This window comes from Sceloporus occidentalis, unplaced genomic scaffold (assembly GCF_023333645.1).
Source record: "Sceloporus occidentalis isolate IW3139 unplaced genomic scaffold, rSceOcc1.0.p SCAF_46, whole genome shotgun sequence".
Lineage (NCBI taxonomy): Eukaryota > Metazoa > Chordata > Lepidosauria > Squamata > Phrynosomatidae > Sceloporus > Sceloporus occidentalis.
Genome location: NW_028317026.1, coordinates 5230486 through 5257145, shown reverse-complemented (window position 1 = coordinate 5257145; position 26660 = coordinate 5230486). Strand labels below are relative to the sequence as shown.

General features: G+C 38.3%; 1 protein-coding gene across 1 annotated transcript in view; it reads right to left on the bottom strand.

Moving 5' to 3' along the window:
* Positions 1 to 15003: 15003 nt before the first annotated feature.
* LOC149289363 (synaptopodin-2-like) overlaps positions 15004 to 26660 on the bottom strand; it is a 100628-nt gene continuing 88971 nt past the window's right edge. Inside the window, exon 5 of the mRNA XM_089490744.1 lies at positions 15004 to 15567. Within this exon, the coding sequence (XP_089346870.1) occupies positions 15004 to 15567 (564 nt within the window). The remainder of the gene's footprint in view (positions 15568 to 26660) is intronic.

Below are 26660 nucleotides of genomic sequence, written 5' to 3'. Positions count from 1 at the left end.
ACAGGTGTCCATTATACCTTCTACTTATTGTATCGGAGCGACTGTCAAGAATCCTTACACTAAGAACAGTATAAGGAGTTTAGGTTATTAAAATATGTCTTCTGCGCTCCTCATTATAACTCTTACACAAACACACGGCATGCATTGGTATAAATTATTCATTTTCCAAGGTTTTAACAGAACAAAACAATGGATTTACCTTTGTAAAAGACGGAAAGCAATCGGACTCTGTTGATGAGTTGCTTCAAGCTTCTATGAATGCGAATGACCTTCCTTATCCTCACCAGCCTCTCTCTAAACAGTAACTGGTATGGAGAGAAAGTGGGGGGCTCTAGCAGAGAGCCTGGCATCCCAGTGACATCAGTTGGCTAAATATAGGTTTAACATTCCTGACACTTGTATCTCACTGGCTTAGGACGAATGAACATTACTCTAATGAAGATATTTGCATATTCCACTATTTCGTTGCGGCGCCCGTGCAAGTGGTTGGCATTGTGGTAGTTGGATGTGAGTGATAACGAAGATCTCTGCATGACTTTAATATCAGATTAGTTTCCTAGCTCTTTCTAGTTCATAGAACAATGTACTTGCTTGGTCACATGGCCTATTTCTCACTTTGGAGGTCAAAGCATCTGTCAAGTTTTTTTTTTGTTTGTAATGTGAACTGCTCTGGTTAGATGGCATGAGCGCTGTGTACTGTTTGGCAGCACAGAAACAATCACCATGTATAGCTCAAGTTTAAAAAGGAAAACGCAACCATCTGTGCCGAGTTTAAAGCAAGCTAAAAAAAAAAAATCATATTATGTTTTTAGAAGTATAATAGTCATAGTATATTTATGTTTCATACCCTTTGTGACCAATTGTATGTGGATACCCCTTCTAATTATTGAGTTTAGATATTAAAGTCACACGCATTGCTAACAGATGTATAAAATCAAAGCACACAGACGTGTTATCCCCACAGACAAACATTGGCAGTAGAAGGCACAGATGAGCTCAGTGACCTTTGCCTCAAGTCAGTTTGTGAACCTTCTGCCCTGCTAGGTCTGTCTCGGTTCATGTGGAATTGTCTACAATAGGTATAACAACAACTCAGCCATAAATTGTAGACCACACACATTTAGAGTGCGAGCCTACTGAGTGCTTAAAAACATAGATTGTGGAAAGAAGAGAGGAGGCCAACTCCATTTTGATAATCAAGGATTTGGAATGGGATGTCCATCAAGCTCATATAGGTGTGATGGTTAGGTGTCCACACACATTTGGTCATAGTGTGTGTTATGTATTTTAGAAGGGTTTTAAAAGGTGGAAGATCTGAAGGCCAGACAGGAAGTAGTAGGATGCATGCTGGGAAATATCTTTCGTTGCAAATCACTCATTCCATATATTTTTTCTATATACATTAAAGTAAATAATAAATTAATAATAAATAAAGTAAATGTATATAACGGTTCACCACCACAATCCACATTATTCCAGCACTCCTTTAGAGCGTTTTTAATGTACCCCTGTATATTTGATGAGGTTGAGGTTTGAGGACTGCGGTGGGAAAGCTGTGCAACTTCTGATACACCTTACACAGCTTTGAAGTGTGGTTAGGACCATTGTCTTGCTGAAAAAGTAGTTCTCTTCCATACAACTTTAAGCCCGAAGAGATGGTATGCATCTTCAGTTAAAGTGCAGTAGATCTTGTGCAAGTTACCAACTCTAAAATAGGCAAAGCAAACCCACAAGTAAATATTTTCTGCATCATATTTAATTACTGGTATATGTTTTACGCACCATTGTGTTAGGTTGTCATGCGGCCGTTTTTTTTGTCATTAACAGGACACTTTTACAGTCTTCTACTTTCTAATGTCCATATTGTTAGCCCATACCAAAAGTAGTTTAGAGACTGCTACGCTACCTATGAAGGCTGCACTTTGCCAGTCATCTTTTGACCTTGTTCTTCCTTACTGGGGTAGGACATTACTGGTTCTACTGCACTTTGGGTGAAAATAGTTTGGCTTCAGGAAACCTCTTCAGTGTGCTTTGTTCTACCCCCTTAGCAATAATCAACTTAGCTGCAATTTGAGACTGGGAATGTTTTTTTAAGCATCTGGGAGAACAACTTGGCAATGAATTGCTTCACTTCACTAAGTACTTGGACTGTTATATGAAAATATGTCTGGGGTTCTCCTCCTTGTTGTGCTCAAGTATTAATATCCATTCAGCCCTCAAGGGTTTGCCTTGACAGCCTGAATATATATTGTCAGGGGAGTGCTTAGGTGCCGCAGGTGCACAGTACCCAGGTGTTAGCATGAGTGCGTGTCAATATTTGATGTGAGCATTAGGGTTTCAGAGGCGAGCCTAGGGTAAGTGGTGCGAGAGGAAGGAGATAGTATGTGTAAGTGTATGGTGTTAGAGTGAGTTTTGTGTTAGTATCAGTGGCGTCTCCAGCTTTCATATTTAGGGGGGGCACATGGGGGGCCAGGAACCAAAGTATGGGGGCCAATTATAAAACGGTACATATACACTATATATATATATATGTATATATATATATATATATATACACACATATATATATATACACACATATACACACACACGTTAGGCAGTTATTTCTCATTCTTTAATATTAGCCCCTGCTGATGACAATATATAGAAATATTACACCCTGCTTCTGATATATATTAATATTAACCCCTGCTGCGGATATATATTGATATTAGCCCCTGCTGCCGATATACATAAAAATTATACCCTGCTGCCGATATATATTAATATTTGACCCTGCTACCAGTATATATTAATATTAGCCCCTACTGCCAATATATATTATTAGTCCCTGCAGCCAATATATATATAAACTTAGCCCCTGCAGCCAATATATATTAATATTAGCCCCTGCTGCCGATATATATATAAATACTAGACCCTGCTGCCAATATGAATATAAATACTAGACCCTGCTGCCAATTAATATTAATATTAGCCCCTGCTGCCAATATATGTTAATATCTCCCTCTCCCTCCCAAACTATCCTAACTACCCCCTCTCCCTCCCAATCTATCCTAACTACCCCCTCTCCCTCCCAATCTATCCTAACTACCCCCTCTCCCTCCCAATCTATCCTAACTACCCCCTCTCCCTCCCAATCTATCCTAACTACCCCCTCTCCCTCCCAATCTATCCTATCTACCCCCTCTCTCCCTCCCAATGTATCCCTATCTACCTCTTCTCACTTCCTATCTACCTCTTTTCACTCTCTAACCCCCTCCTAACTTTCTACCCTCCTCCCCCCCCTTTGAAGTTCACTTACCTTGGGCTTGTAGAAGTCCAGCGGCGGGATCGCGAGGTCTCTGTCTTCCTGGTTCTGCCGCAGTGTGCGCGGCTTCATTGCTGAGCGCCGGATATGACATCATATACCGGCGCTCGGCTTGAAATGCCGGCACTGCGACCAAGGCAGAGGCCTCGCGGTCGCGGAAAAGAGTGAGAGGCGCCGAACGGTCGCTGAGAACTTATTCCTCAGCGACCGCTCGGCGCCTCTCTCTCTCTCCTCCGGATCTATTAAAAAAAAAAAAAAAAAAGACGGCGTTTCAATTGGGGGGGCACACCGGGGGGCACAGCATGATTTAGGGGGGGCCATGGCCCCCTCTGGCCCCCCCCTGCCGACGCCACTGGTTAGTATGTGCATGTGTTTTAATAGGAGAGGGTGGAGTGCGGAAAAAATACTGCACTCTGGTGCCATTAACCCTAGGCTCACCTCTGTATATTTTTTTATTTAATCTTTAGGATCAGTAGCTATATGTTAATAAGCATGTATCTACAACAATGTAATACCTCACGATTGTGATCCTTTTTTTTTTGCTGGAAGAGTGATGAAGACACATTACACCCTACTGCCTATTATACACAGGGGAGGGCTGGCAGCCTAAGGCCTGGGGGGCAAGTCAAGTGAAGTGGCTCCGCCCCCTCGCACTCACCTTTCACCCCTCACGCTGCTCCCATCACTATGCGGCCGTCAGACTGCTGGAAAACTTATCTAAACGGCCGCTGGGTGCTGATGCCACCGGCCGGAGCTACTTTAATCCTTTTTTTTTATTTATTTAATATGCTGGATTGGCTTGCCATATTAAAAATAAATAAATAAAGTATTAAAGTAGCGCCGGCCGGCAGCATCAGCACCCAGCGGCCGTTTAGATTCGATTTCCAACAATCTGATGGCCGCATAGTGATGGGAGCAGCGTGAGGGATGAAAGGTGAGTGCGAGGGGGTGGAGCTTTCACCCCTCACGCTGCTCCAATCACTTGGCGGCCATCACACACGGCCGCTGGGTGCTGATGCCGCCTGCCGGCGCTGCTTTAATACTATTTCTTTTTTCATTTAATAGCCGATCCGGCTTGCCATATTAAATAAAAAAAAAAAAGTATTAAAGTTGCGCCGGCCGGCGGCATCAGCACCCAGCGGCCATTTAGATTAGATTTCGGGCGGCCTGGGGGGCAATTGCCCCCCTGCCCCCCGGCCCAGCCCGCCCCTGATTATACACCAGTATGTGAGTCTGGAGTAAGATAAATGCAGGCCTAGACCATCCAGACACCAGTTTACACTGATGATTTTGAATGAGTACCAAGTAAATACTTGTGCTCTGCCTCCACTTACACTTAAATTCCAACTTTCAGAATTGTTGAGGAATCTTTTTCCCTGAAGAAGTGTCTCTTTAACTAGAGTTTGTTAACCCCTTAAGGACAATGGGCGGTCCCTAAACCCATTGAAGACAATGTACATGTACGGGCTTTGTCATAAAGGGGTTAAGAACTTTTTTTTTTTTACCATAAACTTGATTGTCATATGTACATATAATATGTCCTTCTTCTTTCACAATATTTTCTGTGCAAGGAAGTCTTACAAATTCTCACCTTATGGTCCATTTCCTACACTTCCTGGAAAGTTAGGACAGCTTCCTGAAACAATGTATGTGTTGGATTTATGTGGGTCTAACAGGTTTATAAGAGCGATCGCTGAACATGATAATTCCATAAATTGTTCCATGGGAACCTCATTAGCTGACATCTGAGAGCATATTTTAACAATCAAAACAAAATAAAATTGGTATTAACAAGTTGATTAGGGACCCAGACTAACAAACTTCATTAGAAACTGCTTCAACTTATTTGTTAATTTATTATCTAAATATCCACTTGATGTTCTGAATGAGAGGTTCAATTACTCCCCATATGTGAAAGAATAGCATACTTTTTATTTACTGTATGGATTTACATTACCAGCAAATTCTAGTTACCATATTTACCCCCTGTTTTACTAGTCAACAACTATGGACATATTAACCATGCATACTACTTTTTTATGATCATTTATTTAGAGTGCCATCATGACACTTCCTAAAACTTAATATGTCATTCCAGTATTTGCGCTGCCGTGTAAAAAGCGTGCAGCTCTTCCGGTCTCTGTTACGACCATTTATGTTTTCTTCTCCTGGTGTGGATGTTTGTCCCAGACCCCCTTAATTCAGGCTTCTTCTGCCTTAACTCATTACATTAGTTATATATGATGTCATACAGGAAGCCTCTGATGAAACCTTCTATTCAGCAACATACACTTCAAACAAAGGTATTTTGATTCACTTAGGATTTATACCAGTATATAATTTTTTTTGTTGTTCAAAATGTGTTAATACTCTTCTCCACGTTTGTCTTATGTCTGGAGCTTACCTTGTGAAGCATCACACAAAAAATCTTCATTTTTTATGGTGCTAAAAAAGGAGCATCTGAAAGTATTACTTGTGTGAATTTTACGTTTTAATCTTGTGTTATTTTGAGATCTTTATCCCTATCCATTTTCTTGTTGGTATATCTGATTTCAAGGATTATACACCCTGGGCAGGGTGCCAGCTTGGCATTGTAACTGCTACCAAACGAAGAATGTGTTTGTATCTATTAAGTGTACTTATTTGTGCACTGAATGAATACTCTTCCCTCGAGATTAGAGCTATAGCTACTATTAGAGATATACTACTTTAGTAGGAATTTATCTCTACATCTCGAAACTATGGTGAGACATTAGAAGTATTTTAACAAGCTTCACTGAGCCACTCAATTAGCTATTGATCTGGCTTTTTTTATGAATTAACTTTTAACCAATTCTATGGTGGATATTGGTTATATATATATATATATATTCCCTATATTTTGTCTATTTAGGAATAATTTATAATGCTCACATTAGCATACAAGGCTATTAAAATTGTGGAAATGTTCTTTTGCTCCCTTATACACAGGTTCTCTGTTATCTCTTTGAGGTTCTCCCATTTCTAAATGTTTTATCTGCTCTAATCAAAAACTGGGATTGTGGTTAAGGTTTAGATATGAAAAAAATTCCAATACCAGTAAACAGAAGTTATACGTTTTCCAATAAACAACCCAAGTGGGCCTTTTTACGAAACTGATAATGTGAAGAACAGATGAGTAGGTGCATGTTGGCTGCTTTCACATCAGTAGCTCCCAGAAACCTCTATAGGCTCACAATGTTCATCCACTGTGCCAGAAAACTGCCATATTTATTATTATTATTATTATTATTATTCGTAATGCCTGAAGAATCTGTATTGGAAATATTTATATGACCAAAGTCACTCATTTTGGTATTACCTATTGTTCCAGTAAAAGCAGTTTGTTGTTTCCAATTTCTAGCTTTCCCTTGATGTCAATCAGATTTGTACATGCTTTTTGGAGTTAACCATAGTCTGTAAATTCTTAAGGATTATGCACTATTATAATAACATTTAAACTCAATTATTAGCCATACTCCAGACAGAATTCAAATTAAAATAATGTGATTAGGCTTAGAGGGGCACCAATGACGATTTGATAAATTTGGTTTACAAAGGTTAGTTAGGTTAATCATGCTAGTGACTAGTCATCATGATGTTATTAAAGTACTTAACTTTACATGTTTTCACAAATTAAATTCCTGTTGGGAATTCTAAATGAAAAGCAAAGAGTCTATCACTCACATTACTATGATGTCTGAATCTTCACACTTAAAAAGGGACAGAATATATTTAATCTATAACATATTAGTAGTCCAACATGAGGCGTTTCATCAGCTGACTTGTGAAGAGCTTACACCTCCTGGCCGAGGATGGCTTCTAGCTGGATATGAAGAATAGCCATCGTTAAAGTTTTATAAAGGCCTATGCAATCAATGACAAGGGAGTCAATACCTATGTGACACTAGATGTGGAGGAGCAGCATTAATGCGTGGGGCCATAATCAGAGGTTTCACAAGCAAGAACAAAATTCACTGTATAATTTACCAATATGTTACATCACTATAATGTATATATATATATATATATATATATAATAACATAGTTCATTCGCTTTTAATTCTGTGCATTTATTGTGTTAAAGATGAGCTCCTTATATTGTTCTGCTTACAACCACATAAAACCTACCACCACCATGTCCCCTGAGCTGAACTGAATGTTTAAACTTCCTAGTTATTATTAAAAAAGGATGTAAAAATACACACTACATCTGAAAATGTTATTAGAAATATATTTAGAAGTGACATTTTTCTAGCATATATTTTGCTCATAATCAGCTAAAAAGTGAAGCCAAGCGCATTTACTGATTTCTGGCAAGCTATGAACAAGTATTGTTTATGTCCTCAGATAACTGGTTTTCGTGATTTTCTTTTTCCAATAAATGCGAAGGTGACGCAGTTGACGCAGCCTACATCGCCGTTGCGCTCACTGTTCTCTGCAAGCAATGTAAATACTCTGAATATAGACATTTCTATTTGTCTTACATTCCATAGGCATGACAAACCTCATTTCAACAAGAACTGCACATTGTGATGTTGTCATTTTAAGGGTGTTAACGGACATCAGATTTTTCCCTGTTGTTTTGCTCGAGAGCATGTTCCTCAACATTTATTTTTTTACATTTTTAATGTTAAAGCACATATGATCACAGGCATTCAACATAGAATATGTGCTTATATATGTGTGCAAGTAGCAAAATGTTCTTCCATATAACAGGAGCTTACATTGTAGCTGCCGACGGATACAAGAATTAGGTAGGCGGCCATGTATATTTAACTATTTAGTCTTTTTAAAATGCCTGTCAAGCTATTAACTGCCCACCGTTAGTGAGTCACATCCTACAATCCAGCACTGATTTTGCTCACTTTGGTAAATATTAGGTAATGCGATGTAATGTCAGCATGAATGTTATAAATTTGGTACCATGGAGATAAGCCGCACAGAGGGAAAAACACTGACTTTAACTCCAAATCTACATCTACATGCTTGACATCTGCAGCATATGGATTTCTTTCTTTTTCAGTAGACTTTTTTTTTTATGACGTATCCTGATATTTGACCTTCTCTTCTGATAATCTCCTGATCTCAGGGGATCTAAAACAAAATTTGTATGGAGGAGAGATTAAGTGATTATCCAAAAGCCCACATATCAAAACATCAATTCATTTACTGTTTCTGTGGCAAAGTAATATTTATTAAATCACGGTACTTTCAAACACAAGTTTTTGCAAGTGTTTTTTAAAGTGGACAATCAATCAATATGTCAATAAACACCTCAAAAGAAAAACATAAAAAGGGAAAGAACAAAGCCAGAAGTACAGAACCTTATAATGTGATTTACATTTACAGTGATTTACAGTGGCCCCCAACTATTTTCCACGGCATAGATCTGCGTTGGTAACTACATCAAGATGTCATAATCTAAAACTAAAGGGTCAAATGCTTAGGAATCATGTAAGGAAGGTTTACTTTACTGACAGGGTGGTAGATAAGTGGAATCGCCACCCACCAGAAATGATAGAGGATAACACAGTGAGGGAATTAAAAAAATCCATAGGATAGGCATAAGGCTATCCTGAATCAATGACGAGACCAAGGACTAAACATCAGGAAAAGCAGGCAGACTAGATGGGATGAATGGCTTCTATCTGCCATTACATTCTATGTTTCTATCAGCCTGTTCACTCATTAGTTACTGGATTACAGAGCATTTAATGAGTAAACCCAGTGATATAATACTAAGGGAAGACTACAAAATCATGATATATTTAAGGAAACACGGTGTATACATAGTATTATAGTCTGTTTAGTAAGTAACCATAGCTACTATGCAAATACAGCAGATAGCAGGAGATATTTACAATGCACATTAGTAAGATAATGCAGGAATTTAGGTGTTAATGTAGGAATTTAGGCGTTTTTGAAATATCATGTGAGCTTTCACTGTGTCTTTAAGGTTTAACTTTAGTTAGAAAAGTTTGCAATTCAATTAAGAAGTTTCTCTGAATTGAGATGCCTTTGTAGAGAAAGTTGAGGGCCACTGACCATTAGTTACTTTGTGCAATTTAATACACTTGTGGTTACAAATAAAAAATATAGAAGCATGCATTTAACAAAATATATTGCAAATATGCCTACAATTAGAAAAACAGAAATGCACAATTTGTAATTAACTATTTATGTGCTGAAGCACAGCAGGCTGTTGACCAGCTGTTCAGTGTCTTGATAACGGAAAATTCTATATCTAAATCTCTTTTTAGTGAATTGCTTTATTTTTGTCTTGTTGTGTACACGTTACCCATAATCCCAATGAATGATTCTAACATAGTTAACAGACTCATCTACAGACAATCAAGTGACATTTTATGATGGGTTAAATTCATTGCAGACACAAATCTAATGATTGAGAATCTTCAAAATAATTCGGCCCTGAAAAGCTATGCTGAATCTATTCCTCTTCATATAATGTGATATATATTAAAAAAACCATACACAAACGTCGCAAGTGAAAATAATGCAAACTGCACAACAAAGAGATTGTCACTATATGTCAATGCGTTAATGCATAATGTAATTTGACAAACAAAATATTACATTGGTCATGTATGTGACAAAGAACTACTGAACTTAAATACACAATCACTTTTAGTGCCTAAAACTCTTAATATAAACCAAATGTGGTGTTAAAAGTGGCCTTATCATGTAGCAACCAGTATAAAATTATAGGAGGTTGGACCATTCATCACCAGTCGATTTGGTGATAATGCCACTTCTAAAACTTATCGTGGTTCCACATAAGGCTGCCGAGGAGCTTGCCTACAGAATAACATTTTCAGATATGCCTGCCAAATCTCATACACATATTTATGACACAAACACACATTTTGTGCTAATTTAATTCCAATAAAGCCCACTCTAAAAAGATGTCAACTGTAGGTGTCGTATTTAAAGAAAATTGCAGGCTATTGAGAAATGTGAATTTTGGAATGAAACCCAGCCCTTAAAAAAAAAAGCCAGTTTGCATTTGCAACATAACTGCTAAATAAAAAAAATATACAATCACCATGAGACTAAGCATTTATTACATTTCTGGTAATAGTGTCTGAGCACACACAATCAGTACTTTCCACACTGCTCACATAAACAACATAATCCACAATCCAATATAGTCCTTTTTGCTTTAAACCAATCTGCCAATTGCTACCAGCAGCATTATCCTTAAACTCTGTTTATTGTAAGTTCTCCAAAGTGTCTTACTGTGTTGTACTCAAGAGCTTCATTGGCGTAATCATGAATTGTGGTGACTGTATGACTTTGACTACTTCTGCCAGGAAAAGTACGCAAACTGCAATTAGCTACAGATGTAAAAACCCATAACCCAGCTGGATTAAAAATATACACACCACTTAAAACAAATCATAGTTCACTTTCTGCTTACGTCATGTACCTTACAAAGCCCCCTCCAGCTGTCTTAAAAATGTTCAGCAGAGAGTGAACATATAAGACATGAGCAGCCCAACGGTGTCTGTTGAGTGAATGTACAGCATGTACAAGAACTACCTATTTTCTCTATAATCCAAAAGAAACTCCAAGAATGATAGAAATTGGTTGAACTACAAAAATATAAAAAATATTTTTTTTCTGTCTTTTATATATTCTCCCATGTGAGAGTGGGAGAAGCACTCCAGAGGGCCTGGTTACTGGAGTGATAGAGAGGGGAGAAGCGGACCAAGAAAAAGACAGAAAAAAGAATACAGAGGACAGAAGAACAAGAAGAGGCGTTGTGGGAAAAAAAGAAAGGGGCATGGAAACCGTTGGCGAAAAAGGTAGGGAGACATTGAGAGCAGAGCCGGCCTTAAGTGTTCTGGCGCCCTGTGCGGACTACTCCTCTGGCGCCCCCCCCATCCCAAGAAAAAGAAAGGAAAAAAATCTCCTCCCTCTGCCCCTTATCACTATCTACCCCCTGCCCTTTATCACTATCTACCCCCCCTGCCCCTTATCACTATCTCTACCTCCTATCCTTACTTACCTTGTAGCCAGAGTCCTGCAGTGGGAGCGGGAGGCGTCCGTCTTCCCGCTCTGCCGCGGTGCGCGCTTCATAGCTGAGTGCCAGAATAATTGCGGCGCTCAGCACAAAACGCCGGCACCGCGACGGAGTCACGGAGAGTGAGGGGTGCCGAGCGGTTGCTGAAAACTTCACGAGCAACCGCTCGGCGCCCCTGCCCGGGACTTAAAAGAAAACACTGTTTGTTTTTTTTTGTTTAACTTTATTTAACATCCGCCATGTTAAATAAAGTTACAAAAAAAACAAACAATGTTTTTATTTAAGTCCCGGACGGCGCCCCTGTTGCCATGGCGCCCTGTGTGGCCGCACAGGTCGCACACCATTAAGGCCAGCCCTGATTGAGAGAGTGAGTGAGAGGGACAAAAACAACAAAATGCCAAAAAAAGTTCGGCGCTAACTGCTTCGTTTTTGTTTGTTTCTGACATTTGTACCAATCCAAATGCACAAGTCTAATGATTATATTAACAGAGATCGAAAATCCAGTTATGCCCATGATGCCTCTTGTTCCCAGCTTGTTATATGGCACACTACTAGATCTTGAGATCTATTTCCTTCTACAGTATCCAAGCCCCTCTGCCCCTATCCACTTTTCTAGATAATTACTGTGTATCATATATGTTAAACTCCAGCCACTGTGCCTATACAATGATTGGTATAACTAAAATACAATGTTCTGGACAAAAGTTAAAGGTTTAAGGTATATATACTCACTTCTATAAATATTGCCAATATCACAATTCTGTTACCCTTGTAATATTCCACTTGCAAATTCCACTTATTGTAACCATACATTTCCTATGTCTAATATTTTGTGTTTAAACCTATTTTTATTAATACACATTTACCATTTATACTTGTCATATACAACCCCTCCATCCATTCTTTTATTTTTCTGTAGATGCTGAATCACCTGATGTTTATTAATTTTCTTTTATGGATGAATATTACACAAAGGAGCTATTGTGTGATTATAATAACTTCTTTCAAGACATAATCATGCTTTTTCTCTAATACCAAAAATAATATTAAAATTAAAAACACAGTGGCATTTTAAAAAGCAGTATTTTAGATGTATTTACACTTTGTCCTGAAATCACATAGATTCTAAATAAAAAAAAAGGTTTGAATAACTTTTTGGTGTTGCTCAGGCAACAGGGTTATTAAAGGCCATGAGCAAATCACTGTAATATTTTTTTAGCGATTGTAATGTTTAACCTGTTCACTTTTTGCTACTCTTTTTTTTACACCCCCATTTTTTTCTTTTCCCTCTCTCACTTAACCCTTTTCTTTTAGTCTTTATCATATTTGAAGCAGATCTGTTACTTTTCTCCAAAACCAACAGTGAGCGACAGATCTGCTTTCAATATGATAACCTTCTATGCACTAAATAAATCCATGTAACTGTGTTTTACGGATTAAAACAAGCAATCTATATGTTTAAAGAACCCACTTTAAATGCATACCACGGGCAAAGGTGGATCTGCAGGATTATTTCTGCTCATTATCTTATCTCTGTCCTATTGTTAATAGTTGGAAAAGTCTATGTCTAGAGTAGCTTTTCTGTGCTCAATTTTTCTATACTGTACATTTCAATGAATATGATTTGGAAGCAACTGTGAATGCATTGCCTTAGCCACTTTATCATTCGGCCACTTGGCTCCCACTGTGAATATAGTCCGTCCAGCCCTGGTCTTCCCAAAACAATTCCCCATCCAAGCCCAATATCACAAGTGCTTTACCTTTCTACCTCTTAAGCCCCGAAAACACTTTTCTTGCCAAATCCAGTTTTCTTTATGAATGTGGCACATGTCTATTCTGTGAAATAGAATGTAAGTCTGAAATGGTGAGGCATTAAAATGAACAGTCATGCCAAATGAGCATTTTTGCCATGGTTGTACCTTTAAGTGCATTAACTGCTTTAATGCTTAACAAAGCTGGCAGTCTTTCATAACAGAACGTAAACTAAACACTTCACACCCTCTGACAAAACAGAGACTAACAATTTCGAAGAAATGTGAAACCTCTTTTATTAGGCAATAACTGGGACCTAGATGTTCTCTGGTAGGAAAGATGTGATGAAGAAGGCAGAGTATGTCTAAATGTATTTTATCACAGTTGACCATTTGCCTGCTGCTGGAGTTGCCAGAGGGACAGTAGTAGGGCTAGACTGGGGATGGCTAGATGTCCTGGCACTTTAAGGCCCGCGGCCACCAAATGACATATATGAGGCCCCCAGCTGGAGATGCACAGGCGTATGTTACGTTTTTAGACTGGAGTGGCACTATTGGTAAGAATGCATGCCATACCGGCCCACCGCACATTTGATCAGTGTGCGAGGTGGCCAGCATTAGAGTTTCGTTTTGCAAAGTGCTACCCGGTAGTATGTACCATTCACATTTTTACTTTGTAGCCTCTTTACCTACTGCGGGGCTGCTTTCATTAACAACTTTTTTTGCAACATATAGTTGTAAATAACAGTATGACATAGTATATCAACTGCCATGATGTGATCAAGTTAATGCCACAGGAACTTACCCTATAAGAAGTTTAGTAATTATTAGATTTGTGCATTTGAATTAGAATTTGGCAAATTTAGCAATTTGTATGAAGCCACACAAATGAGGCCAGACCCCCCCATGAACCAGAAAGAAACAAAGCAAAAAACATTTTTCTACCAAAATTTGTGGCCTCTTTTACTCACACTCACTCTCTTACACTTTCATTCTTGTTCACAATTTCTCTTACGCTCTCTAAAAGTTTTCCTACCTTCTCTACCAACCACGCTTCTGCCAAAAGTTGCTCACATGATGCTACCCTTATTACATTGTAAGCATTAAGACCTGCACATTTCAAAACTTCTACCAGAAAGAACCATGCCATAAAGATGCCTCACCATTTCAGACTTACAATAACCATTTCAGATTTATTAATTCATTTTTAAGACCGGGGCTCTAGAGGCTATGGTGACTATTTTGCATCATAATGGATGTTTATATGTCCCCAATATTATCATATTACCAGGATTATCATAATTTAACAAAGAATTTAACAAAGAATATATATTTATGAATGTCTAGGCCCAAAGAAAATAGCAAGAATAAAAAATGAAGAGGGTTACGGATAAAAGGTTATCACCGTAACCACCAATGGAATGTAACTGCTGATTGGACCATTTCATTGGTCGCTGCGGTGATAATGCCATTTTTAAACCTTTGCATCAGAAACACTTTTTATACATAATTCCCCAAGCTTGGCAAGTAATGGTAAAATCATGGATGTCTATTGTGTTTGCTAAAGGTGTGAAACTTTACTTTGAAGGTGTTGTGGTCTTCTTAATGATAGAAATGCGAGGTTGTTTCATTGTTTCCTTGGTGCCACTCATTTACATGCACACATGGGACTGTCGACAAAGGAATGTGAACAATATGTGTATGATGCTTTATATGTGAAAAGCTTTGGACCAGAGAAAAGCTTTAGTGAATACACAGTGTATGCCTGTCCTCTAGATAACACCCCAAATAATTAACATGCAGGCAATGCTGCAACTTGCAATTAACCTTGAACGCTTGCACAATAAGTGGAAGAATTAAATTGTCTTCCTAGACAACTAACGTCTCCATGCTCTAGGATAAGCATTAAAATTTGTGTTGCGTGTAGTAGATGTGCAATACTCTGACCTGGTATCGAGCGGTACATTGTTAAGATTTGTTATGGAATGCTGACTGGAATATGGATGCCTCAGTTGAAAGCCACACTGGAAAGATGGGGCGGAAACTACATTTTTTGGTACTGGTGTAAAACCACTCTGCATTCTCACATGCATACTCTTATAGCTTTGTGAGATAGGATCTGGTTGCATTTTGGAGGTGGACTTCCAAGCAGCAGAAGGCGCTGGAAGGGTTTTTCTACGTGCCATAGACACGATATTTGCAGATATGGACTCATGCAGAGTTTGAGGCATAAAGGCATCATCCACCAAACCCAAGGGAGACTTTGACGCTGCTTCCCATGGGGTCAGTCTCTTGCTAGGTGTGTCTGGTGTTGCAGGGTTGTCCACGTAGCTAGGTGATGGCTCAAAAACCATGGGAGAAGATGGGGATGCCAAAGGTTGCATACAGGCAGATGAGAAGCTTCTTCCGGGTAGTGACAGTGAACGTCCGTTATCCCTTCCCTAAAAAATATAAATATTACTGATATTAATTTATTTTTTTTAAAAAGAACAACACTTTTAATAGTGGTTGAAAATGCACTGAAGACTTTATGAGGATTATTTGGTCAAGTGATATGTATATCTGAATAAAAATAATGTAGAAAACTGGGGAGGGTTTCATTGCAACAATAACTTATTTGCTCACAACTTACGCTTAACGAGGCAAAATGCCATGTCACGGATCCAAACTATGTTCTGTATGCTTACACATATCAGTCTACAAGCATTCTAAAAGGCCAACTACTATTGTATTCATAAGGGCCTTATGTCTGATCCAGCATCGCAACCCTGGCTACCTTCTAGACCTGCCTCCAAGAGGTACCCTTTTGTTTGCGCCACATGATATGCCATTTTTTTTGTCTCTGAATCGCTGAGAATATGCTGCTGTAACCAACCAAGCTCTTCTTCTAGGATGAGCTCAGTGGGATTGACCTGTCACAATGTATAGCTGAATCTGCAACTCTCCTGCAAACTTCTCCTTTAGTGAATACAAATTTTTATTGCTGATGATTTTGTAATCACATAAGCTAATTGTCTGATTAATAGCAAGTTAACCCTTTAATGCCCCAATTGATATACAGAGACATCTTCCTGCAGCTGCACGAGAAATCAGGCTGTGTAATGTATTTCCATGATCTTAAAAGAAGGCCCTACTTGATCTGAACAAAATGATGTATACTGGTAATTTGTGCGGGTACATCATTTATGGAAACGAGGAGTCATGGTTTTACAAACATACGGTAGGATGTATGTAAAAACCTCCGGTCCTGAAAGGTTAAGGTAGAGAGCAAGCAGATGCCTGTAGAAGAAGAAAGCCAATAGAAAAAAAAAGGGAAATTGTTTTAAGGCAGGGCCACTTAAAGAGTGTGACAAAGAACCATTTGGCCCACCTAGTAGCAGGGATAGGCATCCATACAAGGACATCAGTGTCTGTGGCAAGGTTTGTGGAGGTCCATAAAACATCATTAAATTTGCTACCACAGACCCTATTAAATGTCCACCATGAGCAATATTGGTGCATACTACTCTAGTTTTAAATTATGACTTTTTGTTCTAACATTTCTCCTCCTCTGACACAAACTTCTGTCCTATACTTTGTTAAATCCCTTTATATATTACATTGTTTCTATCCCATATCCTCCCTCTTTTCTTTGCTCCAAGCCATACATTTTCCAGCAAACGTTAATGCGAGCTTTATGTAGATTTGTATCTTTATTTCTGGTAGAAATCAAACATTGTACTAGAACTAATATACCGTATGTTGTCCAGTCTGTTACGAGGAAACATGGTCGCACCTCTACAGAAATGTCATTTCTACTTATTCTTTGCACCCATATGTTGATTTAATAAACAGAGGAAGAGTTGCTCCCAACCTATGACCCACAAATACCTGCAAAGTATGAACATTTCCCCTCAACCACATAATTGACAATAAGCTAGATGTAGAATTATACGAAACAGAATATTTACTCCACCGCCATCAGTCACATCTCAACCTAATTGCATCCCAGGTGCTTATACTGTTCCGGAACAGGATAGCACAGGTCATAGAGCGCTTGTTAATTTTATGGCACATCTGGTCACACTACAACATATTGTCACCATGGGCCCTTCTATCAGGGTTGTTCAGTTAAATTATAGTAATATATATATCATCAAACACTACAGTGATGTTTATGTTTCGGAGACAGAAAAATATGTTTGTTTTCATTACATTATGTGACGGAAGCGTATGGTCTCACCTCTAATTAGTGAAAAGAAGAATATCTGATTACTAAAGGCAGATTCTAAGTATGTCTACATACAATGTTCATCATCTGCTCAGTATGACAATAGCACAGAGAGGCTGCTACAGCAACACCTGCCACCAGCGACAGCATCTACTGAATAACATACAGCATTGTAACTTCTTCCAGAACAGCTGCTCCAAATTATATGATGGGGAAATCTGTACATCTCAGCTAAATTTCACTCACACCCAAATTCTTAACACATCACTCCTGTCAAACGTGTAAACTGAGCTCCCAACCACTTGATGCTCATCAATAGTTCATTATTGTCTCGGAACAGCAGATAATGTCTAATTAAGTAGCCAAATTAATTTAAGGGCATATCTGGGGACTTTCTGAATGAGATCACCTTGTGACACCTGCAAATATTAACCCTTTAATAGCCCACTAGGGGCCAAATAGTTCTTGGGAGGTAAGGTTCTTCAGATGCTTAGATATAATTAATAGGTGTTAATAATGAATGAATCAGTTCCAGTTCAGTCTCATACTGGTGGTTGGAAGAACACCCGAAGATTCCCTTTCTTACATATTTAATAAAACAACTATAGAAAACGAAAAAAATACTGGCTAAATGTTCATAAAATGCTGTTTTGGTACATAAGCGTTTCAGCCACCTTTTTGAGCTTAACTTTGAATCCATATATTCTCTATTAAATAGCATAGCGAAAACTACCAATATAACAGTGTTTCTGTACAATTGTATTTTATAAATATCTGTGAATATTAGAAGCTAAAAGAAACATTTGCAGATATTTTCTATGGGACATGTCATTGTTTGATCTAATGTAACACACTGGTTGACTTACTCCTGTAATTGGAGAATACATTCTGGGATCAAAATATTATTCACAAAAAAAGAAACTTTTCAGGAATTGTCTCAGTATTTGGTTTATGATTTTGTTTTATTGGCTTCAAAACCGATGTGTATTACTGTATTAGAATGCTAGGAAATTTTATATTTAACAAGGCTTTCCAGGCATAGACAATGGTTCCAAAATCAGCCTGGCACTTTAAGGGCAACGGCTAACGAATTGACTGACTCGTGGCCTCCTGCTGGATGCACAATGTTGCGCGCCAATATGCTTCACGGCAATAAAAGTAACTGGGAGTTATTATTAATTAATAAGATCAATTATCAAAATTTCAGCCAAATATATTAACTGTAAGCAAAACCCTGTGATGTGGTAGAATTTTCTGTTTCATCCTGATGAATATTTGCATAAAATTCAAATGTTTGTGACTTATTCTTGGAATGAGGCTCACTGTATAGGTTAGTTTGCTATAGGCACATTTTTTACTAAAAATAACCTCTAAGTCTTTGAAGCAGGAAGGTTTCATATGTTTGACTTCTTCAGCAAAATCAACATGTGAAAAGGAGCTGCTCGTAACTGAGTAGATATACCAGGCCAGATATACCATACAGACGTTTATTTATTTTATACCAAAAAAACCTCTGCATTTACCAAACAATTTTTTTCTTCATTTTTAAGAGTGATGCACAAAGATACTGTTGCTTGCATGACATGAGCAATACTGAATATAGCGCTTGAGATATAATGTGTATAAATGGAATTAGTGACCTTAGGACAATCTGCTTTTTGTCTAAAAACCCTGCTAAATGCCATGACTTTTGCATTTTTCTGTGTTTTATCTCCCTTTTCATACCTTGATAAACTATGTATCTCACACCATTGCCTTTTCCCCACAATACCTCATTTTTTTTCAACCACAGTTAATATTCTCCCTGTAACTAGAGTATAGACTTTTTTTAAGAGCTTTGTTGAAAATCTATGATTTAATCTCACATTTAAACCATTAATTTAAAGAGGCTTCTGATGACTTGAAGGGGACCTGCGTTCACAGAACAAAATGCAGGCTTACATAAGCCTTCAAGATCTCAAAGGTCCCTTCTTCAGCTATAACCCAGGGGAGCTCTGAGATGTTGAAAGCAGGCCCAGAATGGCCACCAGACAAATGCCAGTTAGACTGGTGGCCAATAGGGCCACATACTTCCTGATACTATTGGCTCCAGTGGCATATTGGGTTTTGAAGCGTGCAGCACCAGCTGGCTGCACGTGGCTGCCATATATTTCCAGCCAGTAGCCGCATTAAATTGTCGGGGCCGCTTAGTCATCCCCAGTCCAGCCCTGCTTATGCAGGGGTATGTTGGTGGTCTAAAGGTCACCCTGAACTCATGTACACATCCTTACTGTAAAATCAATTTAAGTAACTAGTAATAACAATTATGCCGATTTTAAGAGCTAGGGTAATAACAATTATGCAAATATCCTGTAAGCATGCAGAATGTTTTAAAAACAAATGATACATTGCTGAATGGGTTGATCTTTGATCTAATTTGCTGTAAGAGGAAGTCATTCCTTAACAGCTTGAACATAATAAATAAAGGTGGAAAATTAAGTAGTTTGGCTTCATGCCAACTGAAACTGCTATCGCTATGCTGCTTGCTGCTCTCTCTCTCTCTTTTCCCTCCCTCCCTATCTATCTCAGGAAGGAAGTAGTTTACTTTTTTTGCGATTTTTGCTTTCTGTAAAAAAAAAAAAGAAGACTGTATCTTTATGATTGCACACGAGCTTGGAAACAATTTAACAATTATTTATAACAGAGTAACGCATTCTGCTAGCAATGAAAATACTTATTTCAATATCTCTCGCTCACCACTAAACATGTTGACTGTGCTTGTTTTGACTCTAGTTTAGATTCTATTTCAGAAAATAGAATTAGCTATGCCAGTTTTTTATCCTCTTCCTAAATGCCTTTAACAGAAATTAAACAGATATTGTTTACCAAAGTTTCAAAACTGAAGGTCTTTGCAGAAACACCAGCGAAATAAACTATTAATTGTTTGATTACATTGTTGATGTTCATTAAAGAAAAACAGTCTGACTCTGACACGTTTTATATGCAAACCCTGTGAATTTTTTTCTAAATAGATTTATCAGAAGTTGTATTCTGCTGCCTCCTGGTGGTATTATTACGTTACTACAGTATACACACATTTGGGATGCTTGTACATTCACAGATTTTAAACAGCTTCAGTTAAACTACCTTCCCACAGGCGAGGATCTTTATTATATAGGAATTTTATCTTTAGCCACAAAAGACCATCTGCTAAGTACTAAAATAGTTGCTTAATAAGTGTGGGTTACCACCAAAGCCGATTTGTGCATGGGCTAAATGTGAAAAAGGCCATGTTACTTCATAATATTAAATTCTGTAAAATTGACAACCATCAGCAAGTACTTAAGGCTGAATCAGATTGCCAGAATGATGAATTCTATATAAGTTTAGGGTTTGTTTATAACACAAAATAGTGTCATGCACCTCATTGAATAAATACCCTGAAAAGAGCCCCAGCTTCCTTTCATTGGCATTGATTTAATCAATTTCCATGATATTTCCTAAGTATTCCTTTTCACATATGCCTGTGCAGTGATCTTCAGTCTTTGCCGTACAATGTTGGATCACCTGAGTTAACCACTGGGATCACTGCCAAATAGCAGGGTTTTTGTAATGTTCTCAAGTGATGTAACTCAAAATGTTGAGGTTTCACCCAACATGATATTGGATCAAAATGGCTATATCATCATGCAAGTGTGAAATCAGTAACGTGTGGTTATATCACGGGTCTAATAAATTAAAGATGATAGCGTGGCACCAAGGAAAAACACACAAATGTTAAGAAACAGCTTGCTCGCGTCTGGTCATTAGAAGCAGATGTTTATTCCAGCATCAAAGGGCTTGTATCAAGAATCCTTATACCTGCAGACCCCTCAGCATCACAGGGTCTACAGGAAAATACATTACTTCAGGATATAATGTCATATCCCAGAATACTTGGGACATGCAGAGCCAAGCCTTGGACAGCTGGGTTGGTTGTGACCAGCCCATTGAGCAGTGGCACACAATGCTATCAGTTTTGTGGCATAAAGGCTGTCCCCAAATTCTGGATCTCACGCCCTAGGCCTAAGCAAAGATAAAAGCAGATAGGTTCCATGATGGGTACCTTACCTAACTTGGGAAGGGTTAGGTTGTGTGCAAGCTTCATTCATGACAAGGACAAAAATGCTGACCACATTGTGACTTCAGACTAGAGCCCTGCAGGACTGTTTTTTTAATGCCGCCGAATTTCTGACCATTACCACCCACTCCCGCAATGTGTGTGTTCCACTCCCGCCCGATCCCGCAACATGTGTCCAATCCTGCCCGCAACATATGTGGTCAATCCCGCCCACCCCTTACCTGATCTGCAGATTTCCCACGGACTCCAGTAAGGCTGCCTACGCGTTGCTCCCACACAGCGTTTCTTCTCTTGTTCCGCCCAGGAACCGAGCGGAGTCACATTAATTTATGTCACTTCACGTGACTCCGCTGGGTTCCTGGGCGAAACAAGAGAAGAGACGCTGTGTGGGAGCAACGTGAAGGCATCCTTGCAGGATTACTGGGACCCACAGGTACAGTGTCTGACCACCCGCCTACAATACCCAAAAAACCGCCGCGCTTGTTTTTTGACAGGACCCGTGGGACCCGCATCCCAATGCAGTCCTCTACTTCAGACCTTATGACATTCTGATATATCAGAACTTATGACTACAATAGTTATCCTTTTTATATATTGCCAATCCAAGGCATTTTACAAATATTGTTGGGTCTTGCATTTTCAAACCTTTACAGTGTTAATAAGTTTAGCTCAAGTGTTGTTTTAAAACATTTAACAGCCACATAGCTATAATTTTACTGGTTGTCAGATACCACCATGACACATCATGTGTAATCCAATGAGCAGCTAAATGGAATGCATCATCTAAAACATATAATTTGATATGTTGGTGGAGAATAATATATATAGAGAGAGTTTGATGCATGATTAACAGTAAAGAGATGACTTAGAGAGCAGATTATGTGTAAGGACTGACAATCAAGATGAGACACAGTGATATTCAGGGATCTACAGGCTCCAAACTAATGACATCAGTAACAGAGAGATATCAATGATTTTGTTTAAAATCATGTCCCGCAAAGAGTTAAACTATTTCTCAATTTTTTTACTTTATAAGCATACAGATTACTTATACCTATACCTCTTTTTAACAAATATGGTTGTACACCCGAATGACTAAATTTCAGCTCAGCATAGGGTGACCACATGGACAATGCTTTCCAGGACACATATCATTTTCATATATTGCTGACCAACAAGCAAAGTGCTGCCCGCATCTTACCTGTCCAGGCCAGTACTGTGTGAAAATGATATGAGTACTGGAAAATATGGCCACTGTTTATCTTCACCATGTATCTGCTATACATTTTGCACATAGCTTGCAGAGCACCCAATCCATTTGTAACTGATTCCATTGCAGTAACTGTGGATATTACTGCATATACGACATCAAATACCCTAGTACGGCAATACCATATCAATACCCATGGGCAACACTGATTTAGAGGACCATTCGTTCTACAAATTGGAAAGCTTTTCATCATTAACATGTTGGCACTGAAATGGTTAAGCCACTGTACGCGTACATCATAATAACCATCTTAGCCCTTAACCGTGTCAGCCATATCAACCCTGGTATGATACTTTGCTGAAATCTTATGCAATTCCTTAACACGGTCCCCCGTAATACATGCCAAAAGTTCTGCGGTTTACAGAACTATCATACATTGCCTACATCCTCTAGTAACACTTGCAAGTGACAGTATTGTATGGTGTGTTCTATGAAGTTTAATGCATTCTGGATCAACTACGTACAAGTACTAAGACTTAAGAACACAGGTGAAAAAAAGCGCAAATGGGAAGTCATATGTTATATATACTACTTCATGCACATATTTACTCCATCACTCACAACTATTATGCCACACTTAGCAGCTACTAGCCAATTTCACTCCAAAACACTCATGCAGCCTCTCAGTCCTTCAAGAACACTCTACCAGCTTAACATAACATAGAAGCATAGAATTTGACAGCAGATAAGAACCATTCGGCCCATCCAGTCTGCCTATTTTTCCTCATTTAAGGCTCAGCTCTTAATCAGTCCTTGATGTTGTCTTAGATTCAGGATAGCTTTATGCTTATTCCATGGATGTTTAAATGCCCTTGCTTTATTAGCCTCTACCACTTCTGATGGGAGGCTGTTCCATAAAGCTAGCATCCTTACGTTGGATTTAATCCTCGGACCCTCTAGTTTTAGACTATGATCCCTTGTTCTAACATTTCTCCTCCCTTCTGTACTTTATTAAATCTCTAAGTATTTAAATGTTCATATCCACTTTCTCCCTTTCCTCCAAGTTATACATATCGAGTTCTCTTAGAATTTCCTGCTAATTTTTATCCTGCAAACCAGTCACCATTTTGGCAGCCCTCCTCTAAACTCTCTCCAAAGTGTTAATATCATTCTTGAGGTGGGTTCTCCAGAACTGTACACAACACTCTAGGTGAGACGTGTGACCAGAGATCTGTAAAGTGGCAGATCCACCTCCCTCTTCCTGCTGCTAATAAGTTTCTATGATCTCAATTTAATTGGTAATATAATCCGACTTAACTTCCCTAACATGTATTATTACTCAATGCTTAATCAAAAGGGATATGCATATATTAATATGCAGTGATGTTTCAGATTGTACAACTGGTAACTTATAGAGCAAAAATCTTGCTGGCCTGGGATATCACCATGAGGATGATGTTAAAGAAATTTCTTCCATATCATTCAAGGGTCTAAATTCACTGGAGGACCTTGCAAGTTTGGATCTTGGCTGGTCAACAGCAAAAATAATTGACTACTTCATCCTAAGCAGGTAGAGATGGACCATGTTGCCCTGTTGTTGTGTGGCCTGTATTTCTTTATTAAGTTATTGTTAGGTCTATATGTAAGTTCCAAAGGCAGTGTCACTTGATAGGGTTCCAAGGCTGTCTCATTCATAGGGGAACCATGGACCGTGTAGGGATGCTCTTCCAGCTGTTGTCACACCGGGCCCTGCTCAGGAGAGATCTATACCGATGTGTGCAGTGGGGGAATTCTAAATGTATCGTTTTTACTTGTTTCAGTTTAAATGGTCTGAGGATCACAGTTGTTGGAAGTCTTTCGCAGCACCCCATGAGGACACCACTGGTCCCAAATATGTAACACTAAAAAGACTTAAAGAAGAAGCTGTCAGTTTCCCAGGCCTTAACAAAAATACTTTAACCTATCCAAGGCTATATCTTGCACATATTTTTTTAATGAGTATATTTCTTTTTTTGTTTTGTTTATTTCATTTAAAAATAAGGTTAATGGGGAATAAAATTATGCAGAATAGAAAGATGGGTTTCTAGTGAATAGACTGCAGCATCTGAATATACTGTTGAGATACTACAGCTAAACTGGTTGTTTTTAGTTAAAATGGCGCAACTGAAAACGGAAGTAGTGATCATGCGTGGAATAACAGAAAGAGACGGAAAAAAAAGATGACAGGAGAAGTGTGTGTGGTTTTTTTAATGAAGGAGTGAGAAGTACAGCAAATTAACAGTGGAAAATGAATGTGCAGACAGAGATGTCAAATACATGATAAGGCAAAACTAGCTGGAGAAGACAAGCAGTACCATGGAGAAAGTAAAATATTCGGTAGAAACGAAACATTAGCCTAGTTTTGTTACCTTGAGTTACTTTGTTACTATGGCCCTAGTATTTAAGGAGAGAGTTTTACTTTTTTAATTCCAATAAATATAAGTATATATTAAGTGAACAAGTAGTGATAAACAAGTAAATAAAAAATACTGAAATATACTAGTTGTATGCATCTAGTATGACAACAGAATTTTCTTTAAGTATATTGTATGCAAAATACCCAAATGAAAGTACAGTTTTACATCTGGGTTTATTGATATTAATTGAATTTCTTTTTTAGAAATTATTTGGCCTCTTTTTCATTACTATTAACTAATGTGACTAATTAGCTAGGCTCTATGGTATAGGAATTACTAAAGTAAATTTGAGTTCATTTTCCTCCCCATAGGTACATCCAGATTTTTATTTTCTGGAATATTTGCTCCTACTTAGTTGCAGTTGTACTTTAGCATATTTCATTTAAGGCCCTAAAAGTAAGTGTTGTAGTATAATGGTTTAGCTTTTGTGTCTTTTGGTTCAAAGCAATATACATTTAAATATTGTCACTGAAATGTTTTTGGAAACACTTACTGTAAATTGTATGATTAGTCCATATACTACATTTTTCATATTTGTTGTCAATAAATATAACAAATAAATAAATTCCAGTAAGGTTTTGCTAATTAGGCTGTTGGCTGGTAATAAAGAATGTCACATGAAACGCACCAAATCCTTAGCTTTGGTTCTGCAATAGGCTAACCAGGTTTTCAGATTAAAATAAGAACCATACCTATTCAGTGACATTAGAATTTGGTGATTATCTTGTATATGAGTGAATGGTGATGCTGTGGTATATGAACTCTAGGTTTCTAACTAACTCTGTGTGATAAATAAGAGTAAGCCCATTCATTAACTACTGCCAAGGCCATGACTATCCTTCCGTTTCTAAAAGGGCATACTTGCTGACTCTGGCCTTCCCGTAAACCCGAGACTTCAATCTAAGATACTTTATCTCTCTGTGCTGGTAAATAGCGGTGCTTAGCATGCCAATGCTATGATGGCGCCGTGTAATGTTGATTAATTTGCCTCTTTCCTAAGTGGCTGAAAAGTGGACCCTAGAGGTTACAGCTGTTCTAACAGCCATGCAGCTTCACAGCTATTCATTTCCATAGTACCACTGATATATATACCCCTTAATATACATACCTCATGTTTTTCATGAATCCCGGGATCACACATGTCAAAGCTGACTCCTTCATATTTTTCTTACTGGCGTAGCTTCCAACAATCTCACACAGTCTTACCACCCAGATAATGGCTGTGCTGGCAAATGCCCAGATTAGTTGGACGGCCAGCAGCTTTTGCATGCACAGTTCACTAATTACACACTGTGCTTACAGAAAAGGGGTATCCGTGAGTGGAGTGCCCAGTGATACCATGATCCGTGGATTATATATGAGGGTAATTTAAATTATTTCATCTTTTTTTCTAAGAGTAAAATCCTTGTGATCAGAGAGGGGACAGTATCTGAATTAACTTGTAAATTATAAATACAAAAGCAGGAAAAATGATTAAGATATAGCTTGAATAGAGGATAGTTTGAAAGGAAAGTAGCAAAAAAAAAAAGCCAAAAAACATAACATGTCCATTAAATGAA